The sequence below is a fragment of the Zonotrichia albicollis genome, chromosome 2 (genome assembly GCF_047830755.1).
Source record: "Zonotrichia albicollis isolate bZonAlb1 chromosome 2, bZonAlb1.hap1, whole genome shotgun sequence".
NCBI classification, from domain to species: domain Eukaryota; kingdom Metazoa; phylum Chordata; class Aves; order Passeriformes; family Passerellidae; genus Zonotrichia; species Zonotrichia albicollis.
This window is the reverse complement of record NC_133820.1, coordinates 50,111,667-50,138,888: the sequence shown is the minus strand read 5'-3', so window position 1 is coordinate 50,138,888 and position 27,222 is coordinate 50,111,667. Positions and strand designations below refer to the sequence as shown.

The 27,222-nt window shown below is 40.1% G+C and overlaps 1 protein-coding gene across 1 annotated transcript; it reads right to left on the bottom strand.

The window, feature by feature from the left end:
* Positions 1-27,222, bottom strand: MTNR1B (melatonin receptor 1B). The gene is made up of 2 exons (XM_074535127.1): positions 26,808-27,222; positions 1-6,419 (listed from the first exon to the last, which is right to left on the bottom strand). The coding sequence occupies exons 1-2, from the start codon at positions 27,022-27,024 to the stop codon at positions 5,551-5,553; spliced, it is 1,086 nt and encodes a 361-aa protein (XP_074391228.1). The 5' UTR covers positions 27,025-27,222; the 3' UTR covers positions 1-5,550.

Genomic DNA, 27,222 nt, shown 5'->3' with positions numbered 1-27,222 from the left:
AAAATTGACTGAGCATAGACCTGAACAACTTGATCAGTTTACATCTGTTTTGAGCAGGGCATAATGACTATTGGAATTCTGGAGATCCCTCCCAGCCTAAGACATAATTCTGGAATTCTGGCAGTATGCTTGAGATTGTGAGGGAAAATTTCTATCTGCTCATATACTGATTGCCACAGAGATATGAACATTTCAAAACAGAGGTAGTCTTTATTTTAAAGTCCTTTAACAGTTTTAAAGGTGTGTTTCCTAAGTTGTCAGGCAGGGTCGGTTTTGTGGACAAAGTAAAAAGCGTTTATGTTCGCAATCGTACAATCTTCCGTGTTTTGCCATCACACCATCCTGTGTGTCCTATGGAGACTTCTGAAAATTAGGAATTGGGAAGGGCATGTTTCTACAGTAGAGTATCTTTTGCCTTGAAACGGGACCGTATAATTAAGTTTTTGCAAAGCCTTTTGGATTTTTGTTCCCAGAATATAATGATTACACTTATGGTAAATGCAGGCAAATACAGGTTATTTACCACAAGAATTTTAAAAATACAGTCACATGAATTGCTTCCACAATTTTTTTTTCTCCTTCTTTTTTCTTCCTCCTTGAACAAAACCTCAATGTTCATTAGTTTGTAAATAAAACACATCTGGCACCAACAGCCCTCATTTATGACTGTACTATCAGTTCACATGCATTTAGTTGATTTTATCCCATGACTGTAGGTAAAGGGAACCTCACTAAGTCTACAGGAGAGTAAAATTAGTTGCTATGCATTACAGGCACAAAATATTATTTTTTAAAATGCTGTTATTGTGGTCAGCTCTACTTCTTTGTACCAAAGAGGAATTCTCTTTTTATGCTGCAGTTTCGAGGCTTCATTCTGCAGCCACTGAGCTATTTGGAGTTTTGCCTGCGCAATGCCATGAGATTAACTTGTTCTGTGAGTGAAACACAGCAACATTCCATAGGACCTTCCCAGCTATCCACAAGGAGTAAAACCCCCAGGGCTTAACACAAGAGTCTCTACAGTTGGTGAATGGGACTGTTCCACCTCTGTGACCGAGTCCAGAGGGTCACAGAGTGCATCACCTCCAGGTTTAACCTCCAACTCCAGTCAAATTAGGAGTGCCCAACTTTTCACAGCTCCTTCGTGTTCTTAACCTGGAGTAATTTTATGCCACAAAAGTATTTATAAATATAGACTGAAAAAATAATCTTATTAGTCAGATGAAGGTGTTACTAACAAGACAATGAACAGGAACCAGTTGTGTGTCCTGCAGCTGACATTCATAGTGGTGTCACTGCATGGTCATTGTAACATGAGGTAAAATATTGATTTATTGTTATAGATAATAATGATGTGCAAGATCCAGTTAAACTAGCAACATTTCAATAGATGAATGAAAATAAATTGTCTCCCTCATTTTCCATTAAATCTGTAAGCATCTTTAAGTGCAACAAATTGTTCTGATGACCAAAACTGTTTTATACACATATTAAGAAATATATACAATCTTCCATATATATTTATTCATTGGCAAATTCCCAGACTGGTTCAATTCATTAAAATACAATTGGGAAATGAAAACAATAATTTTTATCCAAGTACGTTCTTGAAGGAAGAAGTGGAGAGACAGAAAAGTGTTTCTGCTCCTGAGAATGAGCCAGGCAGAATTATTCCATTCAGTCAATAATTTAATGAGAAATCTCATCAAAGTCAACATTAATAGGACTGTGCCTTTAGTTTTAATTCTTCCTTGAGACTGATATTTTCACTAGCACAGAGAGACAGGATAAGATTAATGCATTGTTTCAGTCTCATTTAGACTTTACCAGACCTCCACTTCTCTCTTTACCGTAACAGAATTTACAACTGGTCTTCACCCATCTACATGGGAGTAAGATTTTTTCTAATCTGAAATCTATTGTAAGAACAGTTCTAGAATACATTTACTTCTTTTAATTAACGTAAAATACAACAGTTTTTAATCAAGGTAACACTAAAGGTTTGAAAACACTCCACATTTTCTGGAAACAGACTTTTTCCCTGAGGTCCTAGTTTTTCCTTCACTAGTTACCTTGTGCAGGACATAGGGTCTACCTGACTTTTTTTCCTCTTTTTTCTTAAAGTGCCTATATCAGATATGCTGGTGTAAATACTTTTATATAACAAAAGTAACAATTTCCTCAAACACACATAAATCTGTTCAGAGCTGATATGTTCTTCCTGACTATACTTTCCAATCATGCTATAACCATATCAACTCTCTTGATAGTGCATTTATAGAGTTTTCCTTCAAACTTCACTTTGGGAAAATGGATTTTGAATTAAAATAAGAAAAGGGAGAAAACTAATTTAAGGCTGCTGATAGAAATATAAGTAGAAATATACATTTCTACACAAAAAACTTTTTATCATTGAGAGCCACATTTAGTTATCTAAATATAATTTTTTTGCATTTGATTGACTTAAAAAATTGTATTTTATGGATTTGATTGATTTCCGGGTCAACTAAAATGCAGTACTTTGTAGTAATACATGGTATAAAAAACTATTTTTAATAGTTTTTATACCATGTATTACTACAAAGCATGAGTTGTTTTATACATATATTATAACAAGCATGAGTTATTTTCCATACATCAGGACTCAACAAGTAGCAGTACCTGGCACAATAATAGCAAATTGGCTTTGCAACTACTATACAGTGCAGGGCCCCTTCCAGGTAATGCTGTGTCCCTGACTGGGTCAGAGTGGCAGAGGCAAAATGATCTTTCTAGTTTCTTCCAAACCAGGCCATTCTACGTCTCAGTGATTCTATTCAATTATTTGTGTGAGCTTAATTTAGGATAGTTAGGAACATATCAGAACAAGGATTCTGAAAATGATATTTAATTTTTAAAGAGCAGATAAAATTTGCAAAATGACTTTATACAAATTTCAAGTTTGCTCCTCATGAGTATTGAGAGCAATAGCAGCTCATTTTTCTGGCCAAAGAAATGGTTCTAACATTTACATTTATTTTATGGAGCTAAACCAATTGTTTTTGGACTCTATTCTGACTTATTCCAGTGAGAGATAAACCAAGGTCTATCAACTTATTTCTAATAATAGTTCACCAATAAGCCAGACAAACAATTTTGACTTTCAAATCACAATTTTGACTACTCAGAGAAGTCAGAAAAAGCTAGACTGTCAGGAATCAAATTTTATAGGCTTTCTTACAAGTTTCAGAGACTTTCAAAACTTCTCATTTACTGTGTAGATATATATGTATGTTGATTTTGTGTTCTATATCTTGCTGTGGACATCATGGAAAAAGACAATACCTATCAAAATTGATTCAGACTTAGAAAATTACGTTTCAGGTAAGACCTACTTATTAATGATTGCTACTTTTAGCCACAGTATTTTTATTTTCTGCCACGAGGTTATATTTGCCCCATGCCTTCATTATCCCTATGCACAAAGTTTTCATCTTCTTATCAGCTTATCACTGTATGAGCTGAGGGTGCTGGACTTCTGAGATTATCAGAAATCATGTGAAGAACATGAAAGCAGCTAAAATAATATTCACATGTGTTACTTTGCTGTACTTTACATAGGCTTTTGACAAGCTAACAGAACATTTAAAATACTGTGGTTCTTTGATATTTTTCTATCACTCTAGCAATACAAGGGTGGTGTTTAATACATCTTTATGGCTTCAGAAGGAGTATATCGGCTGTACAAATTAATATTACTGCAGAACTATTTTTCATTATAGCCAGGTCAGGAAATCTGGAATGTAATAGCAACCTGAATTCCTCATTGTTCCATTTCAATCCCTGACATGGATTTACCAGAAACCTAGCTCATCTACCCTGAACAGCATTGCTAAGAAATGCTAAGAGCAATGTGCATTTCAAGCCTCATGTTAAAATAAGCTCATTGACTGTGTGCTTGTGCACAGATCCTAGTCTGATTTTGAGATAGGACAACCACATTGTGTAAATTACTATGATGCTCTGGAGTACAACCCAAATTGTAATCTGATCTGCACAGTCACTGTTACAATTTGTTACCTGGAAGAGCAGAAATCCAGTTAGAATTTGAGCTGTGTTTAAAAATAAAGCAGAAAATAATCTTTTATTTTATGAACTGCAAATATGAAGTGTAGGTAAATTATTTATGGAATTAAGATGACCTGTCCTTGCCTGAAATGTGTGTGTGTGAGCAACTTGATCTTTTTAAGAGTCAGTAAAGGTACAGTTACTGAGTTCTGCTGATAGCTCCCCTGATCAATAAAAATATCTGTTTCAAAAGAAAAGGAATAATTTCCTAGGACTCTAAGAACTACTGTGAGCATTTAGAAAATGGATTGTGTGCAAACATATACACTGGGTTCATCCCAAATTAAGCAAGATAAATTCCTCTCTAGCTATCCAAAATTAGGTGTTTGAACTATTAATCAAAGCTGCTTTTAAAGTCAGTGAAAGGAGACCAGCACCTCCACAAAGCAATTAATCTTATCCTTGGATGTGTGTTTATCATCACAGATGGAAGGAAACATATCTCCACTACAGGGAACCCTGAAGGTTGTCGTAGGTTAGACACCAGCAGTGGGTTTTGTTCGAGATTAGATGTAGACGTGAGTTGAGTTTATCAGCTACCGTTAGTCAAACGGGCTTCTTCTTTTGGTCTAGCATCATTTGAGATGACCTAGGATACCCTGTCTGTGTTCAGTTGCCAGTACAGATGATCACAGGTCACATGCTGTAATTTCCAATCTGTCTCAAATGTGTAAGGTGTGCGAAAGTGCATCAAATGACATTTTATATAGGTATTTTGGTGAATAAAATAAGTTCAATGAAAATTCAATCTTTTCTAAGGGAAGAATATTGTGTAAGGTAAATCTGTGAGAAATCAACCAATTACATTATCTACCATAAAATTAACCACAAAAGATGAAGCGAGTAGACACAGCATATTCCCATTCTCAATGTATGTAAGTATGAAGAACCTGTGAGGAAAGTCTCTAATGTTAATATTCGCTTTTACACAAATAGTCTTCTCTCCAGTTTACAAATTGGATTCAAAGACTCCATTATTGTCACAGAAATGCAATGTTTGGCTTACATGTGAAAAATAGCGTTTGTCTCACCCTCTGTTCAGACACAGAAGGGAGGAAAATACCACTCCAGAGCTTTGATGAGCTCTGATGAACACATAGACTCACTACAACTTCAAAGAAACGAATCCTGGTCTTGTATAAAGAATGCAAAACTCCCGCAGAAGTAAAAAAATACCTCATTCATGTGTCTGGAAACAGGATTCAGCTCTGAGAACTAAAACAGCCTGCACCCACCTGCTGCTTTAATTCTGAAACATCTTTTCAATTATTATCTTGTATAAATCACTAATCCAGAGCAATGTGCTTTACTATGAAGACAGTATTCCAGTCATAAAGTGTGATCCAAGTGGAAACTCCCCAAAATTAAGCAGGAATGACCAGAACATTACAACTATGATCTTGGTTTTCTCCATGACAAACTCTTGCATTGACTATTACACATTTACAAGGTTTCAGTTTTCATTTGGTTATTGTTGTTTAAAGCCGGAGAAGGCTTGCTCTTCTGGCCATCAGTTCCCCCTTTGGATGTGTCCTGGAAGAAAAGCCTTGGCATCCACAGTGACATTAAAATTCGCTTATATTCATTCCGAAAATTCTGATTAAGAAGACCATATATTATTGCATTAAGGCAGCTGTTGAAATAGGCCATTAAGTAACTTATAATGAATAACCATTCAGGAACTTTTGGTGCCATTTCCGTAGGATCAATGGCTACAGCCAGTCCAATGAAGTTTAGAGGTGCCCAGCAAAAGGCAAAAATCACAAAAACAACAAACATGGTAAGAAAGTTTCTGAAGTCACTTGGCTTCAATCTTGGCTTTGTTTCTGACTTGACTCGTCTTCGAACTTGAAGCACTAAAACCCAAATTCGAAGGTAGCAGAAGCTGACAATGGTGATAGGGACGATGAAGTGAATGACCACCACAGCTATTGTGTAGTAGGAGCTGGCAGTTTGGACAAACGTGCATGAATAGATGCGTGGATCATACTTCAAAGAGCCAACAAAAAAATTTGGCACAGTTGCAATTACTGTTAATATCCAGACTAAGGAGACGTACAACATTGTATTCCAACAGCTGTACACTTTGTCATAGGCAAAACTGTGACATATGTAGCAATATCTGTTTATTGCAATTGCAGTGATGTTGAAAATAGAGCCTATTACACTTAGTCCCATCACAAAGCCACTGGCTTTACAGTGTGTTTCACCCAGTGTCCATCCATTGCGGAAAATAGCTAAGAGCACCAGCGGGTATGGATACAAGGCCACCACCAGATCAGCCAAAGCTAGGCTCACCACAAATGCGTTACCTGGAAGGAAAGAAAAATACAGAAGCATAAGTCTGAAAGCAAGCATAGCTGTTAAGAAGAAGAAAAGTGTTTCATTATTATGGATGTCTGCAAGGCTAAATTATTGGTGATGTCAGCAAGCAGTTGGTAGATAGGACCAACAGGGAAATGATTTTACAACGTAACTTGGAGCACCACGGAAATATCTGGAGCAGCAGGGTGTTTCCAGTCTGTTGGTGACTGGATTATATCCTCCTTGCTCTTTTTATCTTTAATAAACATAGTCATCAGTGATCTGTTACATAAGCACATGTTGAGTTGTTTAAGTATAGCTAACTCCATGGTTGGATTGATAAAATGAAAAAAAAAAAGTCTCAATTGTGCCAGATAAGTAAGCCATTCTGCCATTCTATCCCATCACTTGCATGCTAATGGGCTTCACAAGCATAAAGGAGAAGAATATACAAAGACTAGGTTTATAGGTATTGGAAGGATGTCTTGTTTTATGTATACTCTAAATTTCTGCACAATGTTCTGTAGAATAGATATTTTCTGCATAAATGGCCTACCCATACTGCAGTTATTTTCTTTTTGGATTGTCTGAGGAAGAGTCGATCATCTTCACCATCCTCTGCAGAAAGGCATAGTTAATTATACAAAGAAAAGTTCCATGCATGCAAGAGGAAGTATTCATATTTTCTGATGATGATATTCAGGGAATATAGGTGATATGGTTGAGCCCTATCTTCTCTCTTTAACCAGTGTCCTCTTCATCAGTTTGAAATTTCTGGCATTGTATCTTAGGGTATTTTTATAAAATAGTGAGATAGTAAGCTATATTCCTGAAAAATATTCTTTAGGAACTTCACTCTAGAAGATAGAGGTATTAATGTTGAATTCTTGGCATTTAGGTATCATAAAATGTATATGGTTTGTATGGTTTTGTTTATGGCTTTCCTACTCTTCTTTCTTTCCTGGAAATCCTTCACAGCATGAACTGATATGGAAAAATCCAAGCAATTTTAAAAATTGGGCATGGAACATAATTATTTTTTGGAAGGAGAAGTTAGGTGCTCCATTCTACATATTCTGAGCTTAGTAGTCCTCAACTAACAAGTTCTCCATGTCATATTAAGAATGGCATTAACTGGAAGTCGTAAAAGCAACAACCATGTATTAATATGCTCATCAAAAATGATGGAATTTCACATCTACTCTGTTTTCTCCACCTGCTTTACATCTGTAGCTTCTTGAATTAAGGAATGGGGAACTGTCTTTCTCCCATACTCTTTAGGGGACCACCATGCTCACCAGAATTTGCACAACAGCAAGTAAACTTAATGGAAAGCAGGACTATCCATCTGTACCCTCAGAAACATAGCCTATCTCAAGAGCAGTGCACAACTTATTTCAGATAGCTGTATAAAGATAGTTCCTTGTAATGCATTTAGTAGCCTTTTTCCTATATTTTAAAAAGCTACACAAGTCTTTCCATAGCTGCAGCTGGATGCTTGGTGAGGAAAGACTGAACAAATTAGGGAGCTGATTGAGTGAGCCATGATAACTTCAAATGTTCCTATGATTGTTGTGATTCCAAGCAAGCTTCAGTCACAACAAGGAAGTTTCAAAATAGACACAGAGAAAAAAAATAATGGCAAGAAGAAGGAAGTGTGGGAACACCTTGCTCTGAGTCTGCCACTGAAGAAAATAGAAAACAAGTATTTGTCAGTACTGGCCTAATTAAAGCTGATCCCTTTGTGCAGGAAGGATGAGATGACTGTGAAGGCCTCTTGTAGCCATGCGGCAAACCGGACAAAAACAAAACTAACAAAAGAACAAGGGCATCTTTATCAGAATATATTTACATCCTGGCAACAAGAATTTCTCTTACGTTTTTTCATCACTGTATCTGACATTAGAAAATAAAGAAGTCAAAAGTTGGAAGTCAGAAGAAAAGAAGGAAGGAAAGAAGGACAGAAAAAGGAAGGAAAGAAAAGACTCTTTTTTTCTGTTTTAGAATGTCTTTTGGAGAAAGAGAGAATTTAGTCTAGTGTGTTCACTGAGATTAATCTAAACTTTAAGGCCTTCCAGCATCAGCTTCTACCCAAAATGTAATTGTTCAGTTGAAATAGAGTGGGCATTGAGCTCTTTCAATCACATTTGGAAATAAACTGTAAAGTACATTTGGCAAGATATTTTCAAAGTTTTGAGCACAATTTAGGACTTCTTGAAAATTCCAGGTGCAATGAATAAATAGAGTGAGCAAGGAACTTGTCAAAAACTTAATTTACTAGTTTACAACTCAGAAGAAAAATGATCCAATATCTATAAAGGCCTCAGGTGATTTGTCACTTCTACGGCTTTTTACAGAGTTGAATGCTCCCACTGTGCACTGCAAAGTAAGCTCCAATGGTATTTTTCTGTCTTTGTGGAAGACTACAGTATTAAGTTTAATGTTTATTACTGCAATGAATAATCTACAGAAGTAGAGAGAAACTTTTCTAATTCAAAAAACATAAATAATTGACATTTTGAGAAATCAAAGGTCTTAGACATTTTCTATGTGCTTCCAGAAAGTAAATGTTCCTTGACACACCTAACCCAGGGCTTTTAGAGTGGCCTAAATTACATTAATAACATAAGTAAAGAGGTAACTTTTTGCTGTTTGTAACAAAATAGAAAGCACAGAATTTTCATCTAGCTGGAATTATCATCATTGCTTCTGGAATTTACTTGATGAACTTTGTTCTCAGATTTTAGTTTCACTAGAGAGAGAGGTATTTTCATTTTTTCACTGGAGTGGAAATATCCCTTAATTACAAGCAGTAGCTACTGAAAGCCATATGGCTTGCCAGGTATTTAAAAATATGCACATCTGTGCTGTCTTAAACACTGATAGTTCTATGCATAAAAAAGAAAATAAGTTCTGATATTGAATTTGGGTGCAACAGAACTAGATAGGTATTTCATGAAGCATTCCTGCATACTAATTTACTTACTACAACTAACAGGAGAAAGAGAACTGTCACACCCTCTGGTAATCTTGGTATGACTTGATGTTATGGGAATTTACTTACAGAACAAACTTTTTGGTAAGGCCAAAACCTTTAAGGGCTTAGCATCTGCCTTCTGAGAAGACAACTGACTTTGAATTTCTTTACTAAAACCAGGAGCAATTGCAATGAGCAACTATTTTTTAAAGGTTTTTCTTCTCTCTTTGGTTTTAAACTGGTGAAAATGCTTAATTATATAACATATGTCATGGTGTTTGTGGGTTTTTTTAGGTAGTGTTTTGGTTGTTACACATTTGTTTAACAAGTTTTTATATGTTGCATGCAGACATCACCCTCTTTGATCTATGACATCAGGTGGAGTAGAGAATTAAGTCTTTCACACACTGACATTTGAATTCCCTGCGACAGTACAAGCCAAGACCTAGGGTAAGCTTTGATTTACTGAGACATGTTAATTTGGTATAATGTTCAACAGCGTGTTGCTAACAGAAGGTGTAACATAATGCTCCAAACAAATGCCAGATGGGTGTTTGTTTTCTTTGTGAATGTGACAGTTTAAAGGCAGTGATATGCGCTTTTGTAGTTTTGTCTCAATATTTCAGATATTAGGGAGGTATACTGCAGGCTTTGATGTAAGGGAAAGGGAGAGGTGATAGATTTCCACTAGAACAACATATTTTAGAGCCTTCCTGCCCTCTAGCAGATCAACACTCCCATCCAATTTGGTGTTGTTGGCAAACAACAGAGGGGGTACTGAAACCCCTTGTCCATATCACTGATAAAGATATTAAAGAGGACTGGCCTGAAGAAGAATGCTGGACTCACAAGAACAAAACCTTAGCACATAAAAAGGACTTAGAGATTGTGGCTAAGTGACTTTCAGACTCCTGGACTGGAACAGAACTGCGTTCTTGGCCCTACATCTGCAGCTATGAATTAGCAGTGGAAGCTACATTCGCAGGAGGTCAATTTTAGGCTTATTAGGCAGATCTCTCAGCTGTCGACACAGACACAGATTTACTGAAAGGAGGTATCTAAACTGCACTGTTGTGTTTGAGATCATGATTTTGGCATGCTTGGCAACTAGGCATGAATGCAATGCAAAACAAAACCTCCGCTTCCTCTCCCTCTGGTTAAATATGGGAACACTAGTCCTTGCTGCGAGTTTGCTGCCTTGAGTTTGCCAATGGACGACAGGTGTATGAGTGCCGTGCTGCTGTTAAAAGCCGAGCAAAAGGCCTGAGGTTTGCAGTCCCTGGGCGCGCAGTTTGGCTCCCCGCGGCTCGCTCGGCGCTGCTGGGCACGGCGGTGACACTCTGTTGCCACCTAGTGCGGGAGCCACGGCAGAGACAGCGCATCGCATCCCCTGGCAGGCCAGCGGGAAACGCCCGGGGCCGGCTCTTCCAAAGCAGAACGCTGATCCTTAATCGGATACTACATTTGCGGGGCGATAAATACTTTTCTGGGCTTCTGATACTTTCTGAGATTGCAGGAACTTGTCCACTACCGGGTGTTTTCAGAAAGAAAAGGCGAAGCAGAAGAGCTAAGACAGGCTTTACTACTAGAAAATTTCACTGTTGCCTAGTAGTTAGGACTCTTCCATGATAGAAGAACCCTTCTTTGAAAAAGACTTGAGTTTATGTCTCCCGTAGTCCCCAGAGAATGCCCTACTCACCAGCCCTGCTGCTCTTCTGGGGTTAGCATGCTTGTCTCTTTCTAGGTTATGTTCAAGAATTTCAGCCTAGAATCAGAATACACAGGTTACCACTTGTATTGTAGAGTGCTCTTTATCAGTATGCTCATCCAAAAAAAAGTTTAAAAATCCCTCTCATGATTTAACAGCAGAGAAACTGACATAGGTGCAAGGCACTGATTAGGAAGAACACTCCAGGTTCATGAATTTTGCTCCTACTTTTCTGTTAAATAATACCACCTTTGTTAGGCATCCTCTGGGAAAACTGGCAGCACTGGTCCAGCTTTCTTCTCCCAAACAGCATCATAGTGGCATACTGATGCTGAGGGATGGAGCAAAGAGAAGAGCTAGAGCTATTAAATAAGGCTAGTTGTAGTTGTATTAAAAGCAAATAAAAGGGAATGTTTGCTGCACTAGGTAGTAAATCCTTAACAGATTTTGCAGATAAAAAAAAATTTGTGTTCAAAGGAAGACTGGAAAAGTACTTGTAAGAGTACTTAATTGAAGTACTACATTTGAATTTTACTTAACAGACATACCATACTAGATTTAGGAACTCCTCTGAGATGGAAGGAATCACAAGTTGTAATAATACAGAACCATTGTACAGGGTTGCTCTGTTCTCTTTTTCTCCTCAGTTCTTGCTTCCTTCTACTGCTTAAGACAGAGCACGAGTCTAGCTATGCCTTGTTCTGTGTGTCCAGCCATCTGAAACTGAGCTGCATTTCGCAGCAGGCTGAGGGGAGAAGATCCCCTATATCCATGCCCTAACAGTGAAGTCAGGCTCCTGCCTTGAGGGTAGTCTAGGATGGAAAAGGCCCATGTTGTTGCTGAGAGAATCATAGACTTGTAGAATCACAGAATGGTTTGAGTTGGAAGGGACCTTAGGTATCATCTTGTTCTAACCCCCTGCCATGAGCAGGGACACCTTCGACAGCATCAGATAGCTCAATGCTCCACCCAGCCTGGCCCTGAACACTTCCAGGGTTTGGGCATCCATGTTTTCTCTGGGCAACCTGTGCCAGTGTCTCACCACCTTCCCAGTAAAGAATCTTAGCTAATCTAAGTCTACCCTCTTTAGTTTAAAATCTCCCCTTTTCCAGTTTAGATGTCACACAGGGAGTGAAGCCAAGACATTCACTATGAGGCTTAGTGCCATGGCACCAGTGGCAGCCCAGCCTCAGAACCTCCAGTTGCTGATAAATAACAACAAAACCCGACTGGTTTTTCACTGGTTCATGAAATAAGTCCTGTTTGCTATATCTGCCAGTACACATCAGCCTAATTTTCTTCTCTTGAAGTAATCACAGCTGTTGATTGCTTCAACCAAGAAAGAATAGGAAACCTACTTGTACAACTGCAAGTATGAAAACTCATTTACTGCTGACAAAGGGGCTAATATGAAAAGCTGTAAAATACAACAGGTGCAATTTAGTTAGATCCTATAAAGAGTTGGGCAACCTATAATTTTTAATAACTTTTTATTCAGTGTCTCAGCATTGTATTGCATGTCAGAAAAATAAAAGTGAAATATGTCGTATTTTATAGGATGTTGCTTTGTTAAAGGAACAAACAAAAACCCTACCCCAAAACTTGTTCAAGATCAACTATAAAAGACTGAAATGTGGAACCAAACAAAGGAAGAATATTTCACTTATAAAAACTCTGGGAAAAAACTTCATTATGCCCTGACAGATTTTAATTTGTATTGTGTTCATTCCATCACCTTTATTATTACTTTCATCTTTGCTACTGTATCTAAACTATATTTGTGTCAAAGGAAATTATGTTGGTATTTTTCTTTATTACTGCAACAAAACATTGCTCAAGTCCTTAGAATAACTTAACTTCCACCTTCTTTTATAAAAAAAAGACAGGAAATTGAAAAATGAAAATAATTTTGTTCAAACTAAGACCATGTTTTGTTTCGTTAAGCTGTTTGGTTTGTGTTTTGTTCTATTTTAATATTTGCTGGCAGATTATTTGAATTTAAAAAAACCCAAACAAACCAACAAATCTCAGACATTAAATAGTTCTATTTTAAAATACAAGGCTGAAGATATTACTGAAGACACTCAGGCTATCAGGCTGGTATATGAAGTGAATAAAACTGGGGACTATTGGAGACTATGGGGCACAATCAGGACCAATTTGCCAAGAGATTTGATTAGCTATGATAAGGCACATCTTCTAGTTTAGCCCTGCAGACCAATTTAAGCAGCCCAGAATTTTTTGACCAGTGTAGATGTTGGGGTCTCCACTTAGAGAACATAAGTCCTGCAAGTGGCAATTTCCTCAGTGCTTTGCTCAGCTGCTCCATAGGGCTGTGGGTGGAGGACTTGCAGCCCGTGGCTACTGAGACAAATATGTGCAAAGCATGTACATGTTAACTGGTTCAATCCGCTAAAAGAAACCAAATCTAGGCCCATTACTCCTCCTATGTACTTTTGGGTGTTCAACTCCCAGGATCCTGGATTTTTTAAAATAGGATCTGATACACTGCAGTAAATAGAGTACACGGGAACATCTAATTGGAAAACGTTTATGTTGACAAGTTGCCAATGCTTCTAAACAACCCGACTCCCTTCATTATAATCTTCTTTTCTTTTCTTGTTTCCTGTTTCACCAAGGAAGAAAATAGATGATAATAAAAAAATGGCCATTATAACCTTTCAGAAAGGAAAAGTCTTACCCTTTCTGTTCTGAGCTTTTGGAAGGCCTCATTAGTGTACATGCATAGGGAGATGAATGTCTTCAGAAGCTGTTGTCAGTCTCTGCCATCTGCTTCTTTTGGAAACAAGGTCTTAAAGCAAAGTACAGTGACATGATTCATCTTATAATGATACTCATAGGTTTGTAAACAGCATGTGAACAGATGAATAAATAAAATGCTTTTAAAGAAGATGATTGTGTATTCTCTTCTGAAGTATTAGCTGCTTTGTGTTCCAACTCAATACAGACAAAGTGTGTAATGATCATTTGCTGAATCAAGGTCTTTTCTGAGAGCCGGTAGAAGCCTTGAAAAATGACAACACAACAGCTCTACTGTGGCTAGGCCTGCAAGTCATGATGATGTTGAGATAGGTAAATGAGGGGTGATAGACATGCAACCAGTATAGCCATAGAACCACAAAAGCTGGAACTGATCTCTGGAGTTTATCTAGTCCAACCCTCCCATTCAAAGAGGGATAGGCTGTAATGGGTTGTTCAGGGCCATGTCCAGTCAGCCTTTCACTGCCTACAGCCACAGAGACTCAACAACCTCTCAGGGTGACCTGTGCCAGTAAGGAATCAGTGTACAGGATATTTAATGTTCTCACTAGGCGATAGAGGCAAGATGCTGTCAATTTTGTCACAGATGAGGGGTCTACTTGATCTACTAAATATTAGAGGGTACTTAAGATCATGCCTGTTACTATGCATTCAGACACCAGACATGGCCATTAACAATGACCTAGACTTGCTAGGTCAGAAGAAGAGGCCCCAGTGCAGATTAGAATAGATGGGGCTTTGTTTTTCTTATACTTTGCCTTCAGATTCTTTGTGACACCAGAACTTTTTGAACAATCTTTGACTGGACAGAATATCCTGAGCCAAACACAGAACCTGGACCAAGAAACGTTTCCAGACCAGTAAATCTAAAGGCTAGTAAAGGCACAGAACTCTGTGGGGATGGAGTGTGGAGTCTGGTAAAGGCTGCACAGAAAGAGGCAGGAGGCACCAGCTCCTAGCAAAATCATTTTCAGAAAGCAATTCCCACTGGCTTTAGCAAGGCTAGAATGCTCCTCCTTATCTAAATACTCACCTACTAAGTTAGAATAATCTAACCTAGATTCTGCAGAATCCTGTTCCACATGCTGCTCTGATGACCTTTGAGCACTGTGAAGTGACTGCAACCAGCCCTTCAGACCAGCTCCTTGTGGCATTCTAGCTCACCCCAGTGAGTGACCTGGCATCCTGTGACCCAGAAACACAGCTGTGGGTGACTTCTGTCTGCCTAACCTACTGAGTCACACCTCTTGTACTCCATTAATACACTTGCAAACTGGAGCAAACCAATATAGCTTTTACTAAGATGAGTTCAAAAGGAAATCACTATATTTTTTACATATATATATACACACATATATATATACACACATATATATATACACACATATATATATACACACATATATACATATATAAGTGGCATGAGAATGTTTGAGAGTGTTTGAAGGTCACCTGCTTCACTATTGTGCTTGCTCTCCATAAGCAGAGCAGATATTCTTGCTTCATCTTTAACCAGGAAGCTGGCTGCACAGCAAGTTTTATAGCCTTTATGGTCCCAGTATACCAGGTGTTTCATAAGAGTGACTAAAGAAGATTGGATTGTTTTTAGATTATCCAACCAAAGACATGATTATCCAACCAAAGACATGACAGGACCTCAAATTAGCTAACTTCTTTCACTCTGAAACAACAGATGTCCAGTGCTGCAATTGGACTCTGGATTGTGTAGTTGAGGTTTCATACACAGTACCATAATCATAGGTAAAATCTTATAAACTCTTTCAACCCATTTACCAGTAGATATTTTTTCTAGGCAAATTGATATTGTTACACCATCTTTTTACAAAGCCTGCCTCAACATCTGATTAATGTTTTACACATTTTACTTCTAATCATTGCAAAGGGAAGAATAAAAAAGAAAGGAAAGTCTTACTTAACATGAAAACTGATTCAGAAAGTAACCTTTTGTCCATGGGCTCTAACCCCACCTGTGAATCTAATAACAATTACTTTTGCAGTTGCTTGAAAAATATCTCAGGGAGATTTCTTGTCCTTGAGTAGGAGTGCTCTAAATTTCCACAGCACAACACTCACTTTCTGACATTCCATTTTATGCCAATAAAACACCTGGAGTATAATGGTGTACTGTCTGACTCGTGGCAGGGAAGTTTGAATTTTAAATATTCTTTCTGTCATGACCACTAACATAACAAGACAAAGGCATACAAAGATACCAGTCGCCTATTAATTAATTTTTTTCTCTCTAACAATGCAAAATTACACTCTGTGCATTCCAGAAATCAGCACATAAAATGCTTAGATTGATTATTATTACATATATTCATAGGCCACAGCCTTCACACAAAACGTTCTTTTCCCTATTTGCACTCAAATGAAACTCTGTGTACACTTGAATTATTTGGAAAAAGTGAACTGGTTTTAGAATGAGAGTACACTGAGAATTTTGGGCAGCATTGGAGCAAAGCATAGAGACCTGAGGATGCTGCTTGTTGGTTCCCGTCTTCTTTGCAGTGGTATATTTTACAATTTGCTGCTAGCTCTAAACTTACAATTAGTTAACATAATTATATTTACATGGGCTGACATACCAAGTGGATATTTTTCTTGTTAGTCAGACTGTTAGTTCCAGGAGCTGCATGTGCTATCTTCTGACAGCAATTATTGCCTACGTTGAGCAAATATGGCAGTATAAACCAACAGGTAAGCAGCTGTTGTTCTATAGTAAAAAGATGACAGTATAAATGGAATTATCATATAAATTATTATCATCTTCATAAGGTGTTTAAACATTGAAACTGATCCAAGTCCATAAAACACTGTTGAAAAAACTAGTAAGTCTGTCAGAAGGGTAATGTTTTTTCTGCAGACATAATTTAAGCAGCATTTATTAAACAGTGTAATCAAATACCTCTACAATTAATAAATAATTAACAAAATAATCCCAACCGTCAGGATTCTAGGCATTTGATGAACGTGCTTAAGGTGTTTTTATTTGCTTTCATGTCAAGATGTTGCTGCTCCCTATGAAGCTGAAATGTCAGGAAAATGCTGCCTCTGATATATCTCAGTCCTTATCAGTATGGAAACCAAAAGTAAAACAGAAGATTCTGAAGCAGCTACTCTTGTTAGGGAGGATGCACCCCAGTGTTGCACCCACAGTGATTTAGACATGTTTCTGTGGGATTTTGCTGTCAGGAAATCTGTTCTATGCCCATACCAAGGTGAAAAGTTAAAAAAGCAGAACAACTGCTTGGATTCGTTTTTGGGAAGATGAAAATTGCGATAGCATTAGTATTCCTTTCTGCAAATGAAGAAATGGTTTTATCAGCTCAGGATTACATGGCTGTTTTCATAAGCATTCTTGGAAACAAGGAAATGTACTTGCCAGTTCAAGGCACCAATATGCACTGGTAAAGGATAACTTCTAAGAAGCTAAAATCTGAAGCATATCTGAAGGTAGTGGTACTCATAATAGATCTGAATTGGAGTAGGAGTAGAATTTACTCCTAGAGGCAGAGAACAGGTTGTAACTGATTTAATGGAATGAGAGTAGTCTCCTATAACATACTCAACACAATGATTAAAGTAATCTGGTGAACATATATCTGCTAAGAATAGATGAAAAAATTAGTCTTTTGAACTGAGTTGTCCTAGCGCTCTGCGGGGAGGTTTGGTGTCTTAGCTCTGGCTGATTGTGCCAAAGAGCACCATGAATCCTTGAATTGCTTCTGCTGGTCCATCCAAGAATAGAGCTTTACTGCAGAGAGGTCATTCCTCATGCAGTCAGTGTGTCTTGCAAAAGGAATGTCAGTCCAGAGTCCAGGAGAGAGCTGGCAGGAAAGGGAGTGCTCCTAAGACCCATTGGAACTGCCACAATACAGCTGTTAAGAGGTCCTTCTAATTTCCTGTATCTGAGAGTATGTTTTGAGAGTATGTTTGTGTTGGTTATATCAAGGAGATGAACGAAACTTATTCATACTCTGAGCTGAAAAAAAAAAAAACGAGCAAAAGCTGTGTGGCTGTGTTAGACTAGGCCTTAATGGGAGCCCACACTGTTGCAGCAAAAGCATCACTCTGACAGCATCCTTTGGTTTTCCTTCCCTTGAAACACGGATAGAGTGGTCTTGTGCTAAATGAAATACATGACCCTTAGAGTTTTCTTCACAAGTTCAGGAAAACATACTTCTGCATCCCAAATAAATCCTTATTATTCTATTTCCTATAAAGATAAGCATACCAATAGCTCCCCTTATTAAGTGGAATAGGATTTAATATTACACTCTAAAAGAAAAGTATCTTGGACCTGATCTTGGCAATAAACTTCTTTTTTGCTTATCAACAAATGGATTACCATACAGGATAACAGTAAATGGTAATTCGGAACAATGATAACTTGGCAATAATGTATTGCCAAGTGCTTCAAAGTAAGATACAAAATACCCTATGGCTGCTGAATAACCTGCACTAAGTTACAATTTTACCCTAAACAGCATTCCCTGTGGTGCAGATTGAGAGAAAAGTTATTTTTCTACTTTATGATGTTTCTGTACTCTTAAATACTTCTTTCAATCCCTCTAGGATCATAATTACCTTACAAATTTTCTGTTTCTGAAATAATTTAAAATTCCATATCCTTCAGATTTTTTCTCTTCTAGAACAATCTTAGGTTCCCATTTTTCACTTTTTTTCTAAATTTACCTGGAAGATTCACCCTCTTTGTTAAAGAAATGTTCTTATTTTGGAAATTAATAATACTGGCTCTTCACTTTGCTCTTCTACTTTTGGATTTACTTACAGGTTAACAAAGTTCAGAGTTATTAATTCATATGTAACTTTGAAGACTTATTTTCTCATTTGGTTACTGTTTGAACCAAGTCTCACAGAAAAGAGGAAGGAATTGGTGATGAACCAGTTCTGTTTCCTCTCCAAGAAGAGAATAGAAGTATAATTAGAATTATGAGATGAGTCACGGGCACATGAATGAATAGTTCTAGAAGTTATATGGAAAGATTTGGAGTATTGATCATTTGGAGGTATTTTCTGGGAATAGGTTTCATATCTTCATGGACAGACTTCACCTAAGCATATGGGATACCAGCTTGCAATCCAAGCTGGCAGAATGAATAAAAAGAACTTGAAGTTGAGAGATGGGAAGAGAGCTTGAGAAGAAACCATATAGTTTCTTCATTTAACACCCATGGCAAGGGAATTTTGGCTTCAGGAAGGTGGTGGCAAAAAATATAGAAAACAGGAGCTCAAACATTGCAGAGTTCAACTGGAGTGGTAATATATAAAGCAGTAGAGCCAGTTAAAGGGTGCCAGGAACCTATGCAATAAAATAGGGGATCCAAAACCAGTGAGAAATAAAAATAAAACTTTAAAACTTTATGGAAACAATTCTGTTAGAATGGAACTTCATCAGTGATCAGAGAAGACAAATACCAACCAAAAGGTCTATTGTCTTCATAAAAGAAGGAGAATGAAGAGAGAGAGAGAGAGAGAGAGAGAGAGAGAGAGAGAGAGAGAGAGAGAGAGAGATAGAGACTAGAGAGGATATCCTGGTAAAAGACAAAATTACATTGGTGAAGAGTTGCAAAGACAATGTGCAGTGAAGAATGCAGAAACCTGAAATTGGATGAGAACACCTTCCTTTTAGGAGGAAAACATTATTGAAGCCAATTTGACAATGCAGGTCCTCAAATGTAAAGGGGAAAATAAGCACAGAAATGGCAGTGCTTATTTTGTGTCCAGAGTTCTGGACATAGACCCAGCAGATTTCTTCAATTCAAAGTCTGCTTCCCAATATATCTCAGCCTTTGTTTTCATAAAGACCAAAGACATCCCTGAAGAGCCTGCCATAGAAAATAAGGTTGTATTGAAAGTAGATGAGATTATTTTGGTTAAATTAAATACAAGAATAAACAAAGCAGACATAGCTAAGAAGGGGGCTTGCACATTTTGATAAATAAAAGAAGCTAATTAGGAAAGTGAAATCAGCTGTATTGAGGAGCTTAGGGATTTGAATGTGGAAGAAGCTTGACATTTCTTCATATTAAAGGTACAAAAATATTCTGTAACTTGCATCCAAAAGAGGGAAAAATATAAGAAAAAGTTCTAGATCTAGATGGAGAAGAAGTTGTCTCAGTACAAGGACAAGAAATGAGGCTAGAAGTAAAAGATATGTCCACCAAGAAAACTGCTAGACAGAGCAAGAATTGATAAAATGGAAACTGAATAACCCCCTAAACTTCTTTGACTTCACAAAAACTTCTAAAATTATTAAAATGCCCTTTCAGCACAGTGAAAAGAGGGAAGGAAAGACAAGTTGCTGGGGGAGGGGGACCTTGAAAATTTATTTTAAATGGCTCCTGGTTTGAAGAAAGATTTTGCTAGGCCTTTTAATAAAGACAAAACTGGTGGTCTTGGGGACAAAGCAGGCTGACAGGTGAGGAATTAGCATATCCACACTACAATAAAGCGAAAATATCAGAAAGATTGAATTTTCTTGATGGCAGGAATTTTTTAACATCTGTTATCTCAGAGATAGTGTTGTGTTCTGAAAGCATTGAGAGCTACATGTGGGACCTGTAAAAAGGGGCTGAGATGTTCTCTAGTCCTCCCTGCCAGTAGGGAAGTGCAGATTTCTCTCAGGCTTGAGTGATTTGATTTCTCTCAGAGCTTGGCTCCCACATGCATCCCAAAGAGCAGTGTTGCCATGACTCACTCGCAGCTGTGGCGCTCTCACACTTTACTACCCATTTCTTCCTCCTTTGCTATGGCGCTGCACAAATGCTGTTTCTTTTTGCATGAATGGTGCTCGCAGTAAGTCAGAAAAGCTATTAGTCAGGGAGTAATAAGAACAGCAAACCAGTGCTGCCACCTCTGGAAGATTTGTTTGTCTACCATAGAGCATGTGTTAACATGTCACCTGCACGTCACCTGTATTCAAGGTGGGAAATCGTTGAAAAGGAAGAATGAATCGAGAACTATTTGAGTTCTCAATCTCAGTTGTCGCCAAGACTGGAGAGACAAACTTGGAGTGATAGGAAAATTAAAGATGCATGTATAGAGAAATGGAATAAAATCAATGTGAGCTTATACAAAGTGGCTGCACCAACCAATCTGATCATCTTTATTTAATAAAAGATGGACTTGGACTTTCTGGATCTGGGAGGTTGCTCTAAACAAATCTAGCCTTGGAATCACCAGGGTACCACTTACAGTCTGTTGCTACCACTTCCTGGACAATGATGAAAGAGAATTGTTGGACCGGAGGGAGATAACCTACATTGAACTAATTTTGTCTGTTTCAGAAGTATTACATCACAAAACACAAAGAGAACTAATGAAATTTTGTGATAATACAGAGTTGAGAGCCTACTGATACATGGACATACCAAGATCTTTTTTTGCTTGAGGATTAAAAGACCAGAAAGTGGATAGAGTATAATAACATGAGATATGAGGTCAGGCACTGAAGGAATAATTGTGTAACAAAGGAAAAAGAAGAGCTGCATCAGCAAGGGACTGCCCCAAGAACAGTCACCCATATTATGCTACCACATAAAAGGAAAATATGTCTTCAAGGCATGCCAGGTCCATTTTGTCTATCCAGGAAAGGACAGAGCAGAATAAAATGTTAATATTTGCTTGAGAGTATTGGTGGTACTTCATCTGCATTACTGAGAACAGGTCAGTTTTCTGTTTAAGACAGATTAATTTAGTTTGGAAAGACCTAAAAACCCCAAGAAAATTAAGAACTTAGTTACTTAGAGAAAACAAAAAGTATTTGACTTGTCTACTATGGAAAAAAAAAAAAAGGTTGAGGGGTAAACATTTGTTTACTTCCCATTAATATTGCACAAGAGTTCTCAACAGGTGGAGAAACAATCCATTCAAATTAAATGACAATTGTAATTCTACAAATGAAGATATCCCCTCTAACTAAGCAACTAATAATCACAAAGTTAAAATAAAGTAAAAATTAGTTTGAATCATGGTAAGAGATAGAAAACATTTATTCTAAATGTTGGGTTCAATGAACTTTTGTGAATATTGAAGATATGTTTCCATCAATTTCTTAGCATTGAGCACCTTTAAGGAGAATGTGAGGGAGAATATGAAAGCCAAACACATCCAGTCCTGGAGCTAAGGATTCTGTGGATCCAGGGTTCAAGAAGCAAGGGGTACAAAAGCTGAAGCCATCAGAGTGGGATCTCATGATCTGCTCATCAAAATATGTTCTTGTCAGCGTCACTACTGGTATTAAAGGACAATTTTCCCAAGTGGTTTCAGAAACAGGTTTCTCCACTGTCATTTTGTAAGAGATGGATTCCATCACAGGAAACAACTACCCTGTATTCCAGTGGACAGGAAAAATAATAGTGGAGGAATAAAGGAGGGAAAGAGAACTGGTGCGGCCAAAGAGATGAAGAATAACTGAAAACAGCATTTAACAATGGGGATAACTTACCTTCAGCTGTATCACAGAAATGTGGAGTGAAGGCTATGGAAAGAGCATGGAAAAATGCTACAAGACTTGCTTATATTGCTGAACAAGTTTATTTAGTAGATGGATAAGTACCAATATTACAATCCTACATGCAGGACTGTTTATTTTGTACAGATGACCATATGAGAAGCATTGTCCATCTCCAGAGCCACATACACATTAGACAGAACTAAACATGTGAATACACCGATGCTCTTACAGGTAAAAGAAACATGCATTTTGATTTAATTTGTGTTGCAACAGCACCTTGCTATTCAAATGGAAATGAGAGTCTCACTGTGCTGTGTTAGCTGGTATATATAGAAAGGAAAATAGTGGAGAGGGTGAGGAAGGCTGACAAAATGCACTAAAAATACCACTTTCCACTAATGTGTTCTTTGGCAATGCACCAAGGTTAGTATTAATATTCTGCCAAAAGTCAAAGAGTCCCAAGTCCTCATTACTATTTGAAATGATATGGAGTTAATGTGCCTAATTCTCACTTCTCACTGATTTTATGCTGGCTTTAGGACCAATGAAGTATAAATGGTTTGCTTTATCTCTCTCCTCTGGGAGATGCCTTGCTGGTTCCCACTTTCTAGAGTGCTTCCTACCAGGTTCTTACCCCAGCCCATAATGTTACATTTATCACTACAGCTACACAAAAGTATCTTTAAGGTTCTTAAAAGCATCTAGTGGCTTTGATTTACTTGATGCCCTTTCAGGATACTTGATCATCCAGCAGTGGTTGTTGAGCTCATGTAAACTTTAACACTTCAAAAGTTCAGCAATATAAAAGCTGCCGTCAACCGGGCATGTTTAATTGCAGGCACACAAAATCAATAATTGTTTCTGAAAATTCAGAACACATTTGACATTTCAAATAGAAAGGCAAGCTGATTTAATTTTATTATTTCCACATACGAAGTTTTATTTAATTTTGTAGTGTGTTAGATGAAATTGCTCTCTTCCCAATTTAGAACTGATAAAAGCATTAATTTCTGTAAATTAAATCACTTCCAGAGATCAGAAGTTGCTCAGCCTCTCACAGAAAGACTGGGTGCAGTTATGTAAGACAAGCATGTTGATTCATACCAATTATGCTATGCATTACTTGGAAAAGTCTTCACAGATTTTCCCCAAAACCAAATTTAAATGTGGGGAAGAGGCTCCTGTGTGATCTGAAACAATCATTCTGTTGTAAGGCTGTCAAAATTCCCATGCTTGAGAAGTGAATGAGCAATGTCCAGAAACACCAATCCTATCTATTCTTTATTTCTCTCCTGCTGAACATAATAGGGTACAAGCCCAGTGGCTAATGGGTCATTTTATTTCACTCCATTCTTGCGCCTCCCATTATATAACAGCATTAGAATAGATTTACTTTTGGTCATGCTTTAATTTTTAGGACAGTGATGCATAACTACATTGTTTCCTGTTATCAGATCTCTCTGTGAAGTCTAGAACAGAATAGTGTTGATAAATCCTGGAAAAACTGCTAGACCTGTATTGCTTTCTGAATGTATGATTACTTCTTGTGCCACAGAAGTAGACAGAGCTGGTTAATTTATTCCTTATACACCTGTGACTTATTTGAAGTCCCAAACTCTCATCCAAGAAAAATCTCTCACTAACGTCTTCAAAGGGAACTGAGTGCTCATGATGTATAGCTCTTCCTTTTTCCTTTGATCATCTAGATGTCTTCCTGTCATAACCATTCCCCTAACTTCACCTTTTTCTTATTTGACAAGGTCCAAAACTCCTTTCATGCTGTTCTTCATCACCATTTCCCTTTCTACTGCATTCACTTCCCTTGCAGGTACAATCATATCGTTTCTTGTTTGTTCAGAATAGAAACCTGCAAGTCCACCTGCTTTTCCACCTTCCTTTGTCAGAGGCTAAGGGCTCCTTTCCCATCCCCTCTATCACTCCACCCACATCAGTTTCCAGTCCTCTTCCACTCTGCTTCCTCCCTAAGAAATTTTTCCTAAAAAGGACTTCTGTAGACATTTACCAAACTATGCCCTTTCAGTTACAACTCCAAGAGTCATGTCCCCCTGATGTAAAACTAAGAACTGCCAATTTAAAAGGTATTTAACCTTATGAAGATTATGTAGAAAGAATTCCTCGCTGTTTTTCACAGTACTTATCAAAGATAAGGAGATCTTTGGGACAGGGTCAGTGACATCACATTAAGGATTATCCTAGAAGGAGATCAATTAGCAGGTATTTGAGCTAGGTAAGACGACTATGTTTGGGGGATTTTTTTGTTCTGTGGTGTTGTTTTGGTTTTTTTTTTTTTTTTTTTTTTTTTTTTTTTTTCTGGGGGTGGGGGTTGGGTTTTTTCCCCCAACAGTCCCAGGGTGCCACAGAGTACTTTGATCAGTATCTTGGAACTTACTCTTCCAGGCACCACTCTCTTCAAGTACAAACTTCCCTGTGCTGTTGTTTGGGTGAAAGGAATCTTTCAGAAGAGAGTCCCTCTCTTCCCGCCCCTGGACGGGATTTGATGCCTCGGGCCGGCCGCCCCCTCCAGGGAGAGCCCTGTTCCCTGGGCGCTCACTGTCCCCGGAGTCCAGGCGCGAATCCCTCTGGAACTCGCCTTCCCCCGCCGCCGAGGGGGCCGGGAGAGCGCCGGTGAGTCACGGCGGTTCCCGCGGGACTCCGTGCCCGCCGCGGCTCCCAGCCCTTCCCATCCCATCCCATCCCATCCCATCCCATCCCATCCCATCCCATCCCATCCCAGCCCAGCCCAGCCCAGCCCAGCCCCGCTCCGCTGTCCCGGGGCAGCGCCAGCGCTGCTCGGCGGCCGCGGTCCCGCTCGGGGTATGCAGGGCTGCGGCTCCGCGGCGTGCGGCGCTGCCGGGCTCGGCACGGCTCTGCTCGTCTCGGCTTGCTCCCCCGGGACGGACAGCCCAAGCACAAGCGCACGGACTCGCAGCGGCCACCCCACGTCTTCCCTCGCTCAGCCAAACCACCCTTGCAGACGCTCTCGGGTTCGGTGCTGCTCGGGGAGTGCGATCTCTCATCCCGGTGTAAACGGGACTTGCCTGCATCTCCCGCCTGCAGCGAGACGTGCAGCGATTGGGGAGCCCAAGAGTTACTCCTCCATAAACTGCTTTTGCCAGAGTCCGATTTAACTCGGAGCAAGAGCGAAGGAGCGCCTGCTCCCCGTTAGCAGGAGCTCCAGTCACGGCACGTGAGACACGACAGCGCTTGGGAAGCGACGCTGCTTAAAAACACCCCAAACCAACACCCCCAGTACCCCCAGGAGAAACAAGGCAGCAGCTCTCCCTCCTTCCCGGCGGCAAGGGAGCACCCCTGACACAGAGGATCGATGGCAGAGCCCTCTGGCCCCGAGCGCGGGGAGCGTAGCGCTCCGGACTCCTGCCAGCTCCCAGCAAAGTTTGGTTATCCCGAGCTGCGTTCGCATGGAAAACGAGGGAACTCGAGTCCCGAAGGAACGAGGAGTTCCAGGAACAGCTCAGTACTACAAGAACTATAGTAGATACACCACAATTTCGGGGGTAGCACTCTATACTGCACCGACACCTAGCATCCAGCCGAGCGCGGGTGTGCCCAGCTCGGCGCACCAGGGAACAATCGGCTCCATGGAAGGGGGAGCCGGAGGCGCTGCAGGATCCGCACGCCGCGGGACGGGCGCCAATCAGGGCCAGGAGGCAAATCAGAGAAGTTGGTGAGAAACTACAGAGTTTCGTAGTTTGAAACACGTTGTTAGCAGCCCGGCAGAGATGAGGAGATAAAACCAGCACGTTTAGCAAGTAAAAACCGCCGAGCAACATTCTAGCACACACAGGAGAAAGTGTAGACACGATTCAAAGACAACACCGCACTTTATTTGTTGCGTTCTGGTTGAAGGATGAGCGATGAGGACACAAGAAGGCGATTTCGTGAAGACTACCGTGAACTCTGGTGGGGCTCCAGAGAGCGGGCCGAGCCGCTTCCCCACGCATGCACAGCACCGTATCTTTAGGACTCTTGAGCAAGTTTTAAAAGCTCCTCCTTCACTCCTCCGACGGCTTTGGGCACGCTTTTTGTCGCCGGATGGCACCGATTTCCCTCCTCGGGAGCTCCATAGAGACCACATCACGCCTCATTAGGCGCCACTGAAGGACCTGCGTTCCCGGACGGAGGGCAGCACGGAGCCCGAGGGGAGCGCAGAGGCGGCGCGCTGGGAAGGGCGACTGAGCGCCTGGGGGTCCCTGCACACACTACAGGGCAAGAACCCAGAGATGGGGGCTCTGCCTCCCCGCCTTCAGCGGGCGGCCCGCACGGACTCGGCAAGCGGGCTGGACTCCTCAGGACAGCTGGAAGCGAGAACCAGGATAGCGGCGGGACTCTGGGCGCTCGCTGCTCCCTGCCACGGCCGGGCCAGGGTGCGGGGAACAAGCCCTTACCTGAGTTCCGAAGCTTGCGGTTCTTGAAGACGGAGAGGATGACCAGGAGGTTGCCCAGGATGTCCACCACGGTGGTGAAGATCAGCACGCTGGACAGCACCGGCACCACCCAGGCGGGCCGCGGAGCGCCCGCCGCCGCCGCCTCCCGCTCCGCCAAGCCCAGGCGGCCGCGCCCGCCCGGGTCACAGCAGTTCCTCAGGGAGCCGTTCTCCAGCATCGCGGCCACCCCGTCCCGGCGCCTCCCCGCGGTCACCGCGGCGGCCCCGCGGACTGCCCGCGCGGGCGGGCGGGAACGGCTTTAAGGGGCGCGCCGGGCGCTGCTCCGCCGGCAGGGGCGGGCATGGGCGGTGCCAGAGCCCCCTCCCCTTTCGCGGGCGGTGGGGGAAGCCCGGGGGCGGGCCCAGCCCCGCCTGCC

Excerpts from the sequence above, each read along its gene's own strand:
- MTNR1B (XM_074535127.1), bottom strand. The coding sequence starts at position 27,024 with ATGCTGGAGAACGGCTCCCTGAGGAACTGCTGTGACCCGGGCGGGCGC. Across the intron at positions 6,420-26,807 it reads CCGCAAGCTTCGGAACTCAG|GTAACGCATTTGTGGTGAGC; the intron begins GTAAGGGCTTGT and ends CTTTCCTTCCAG.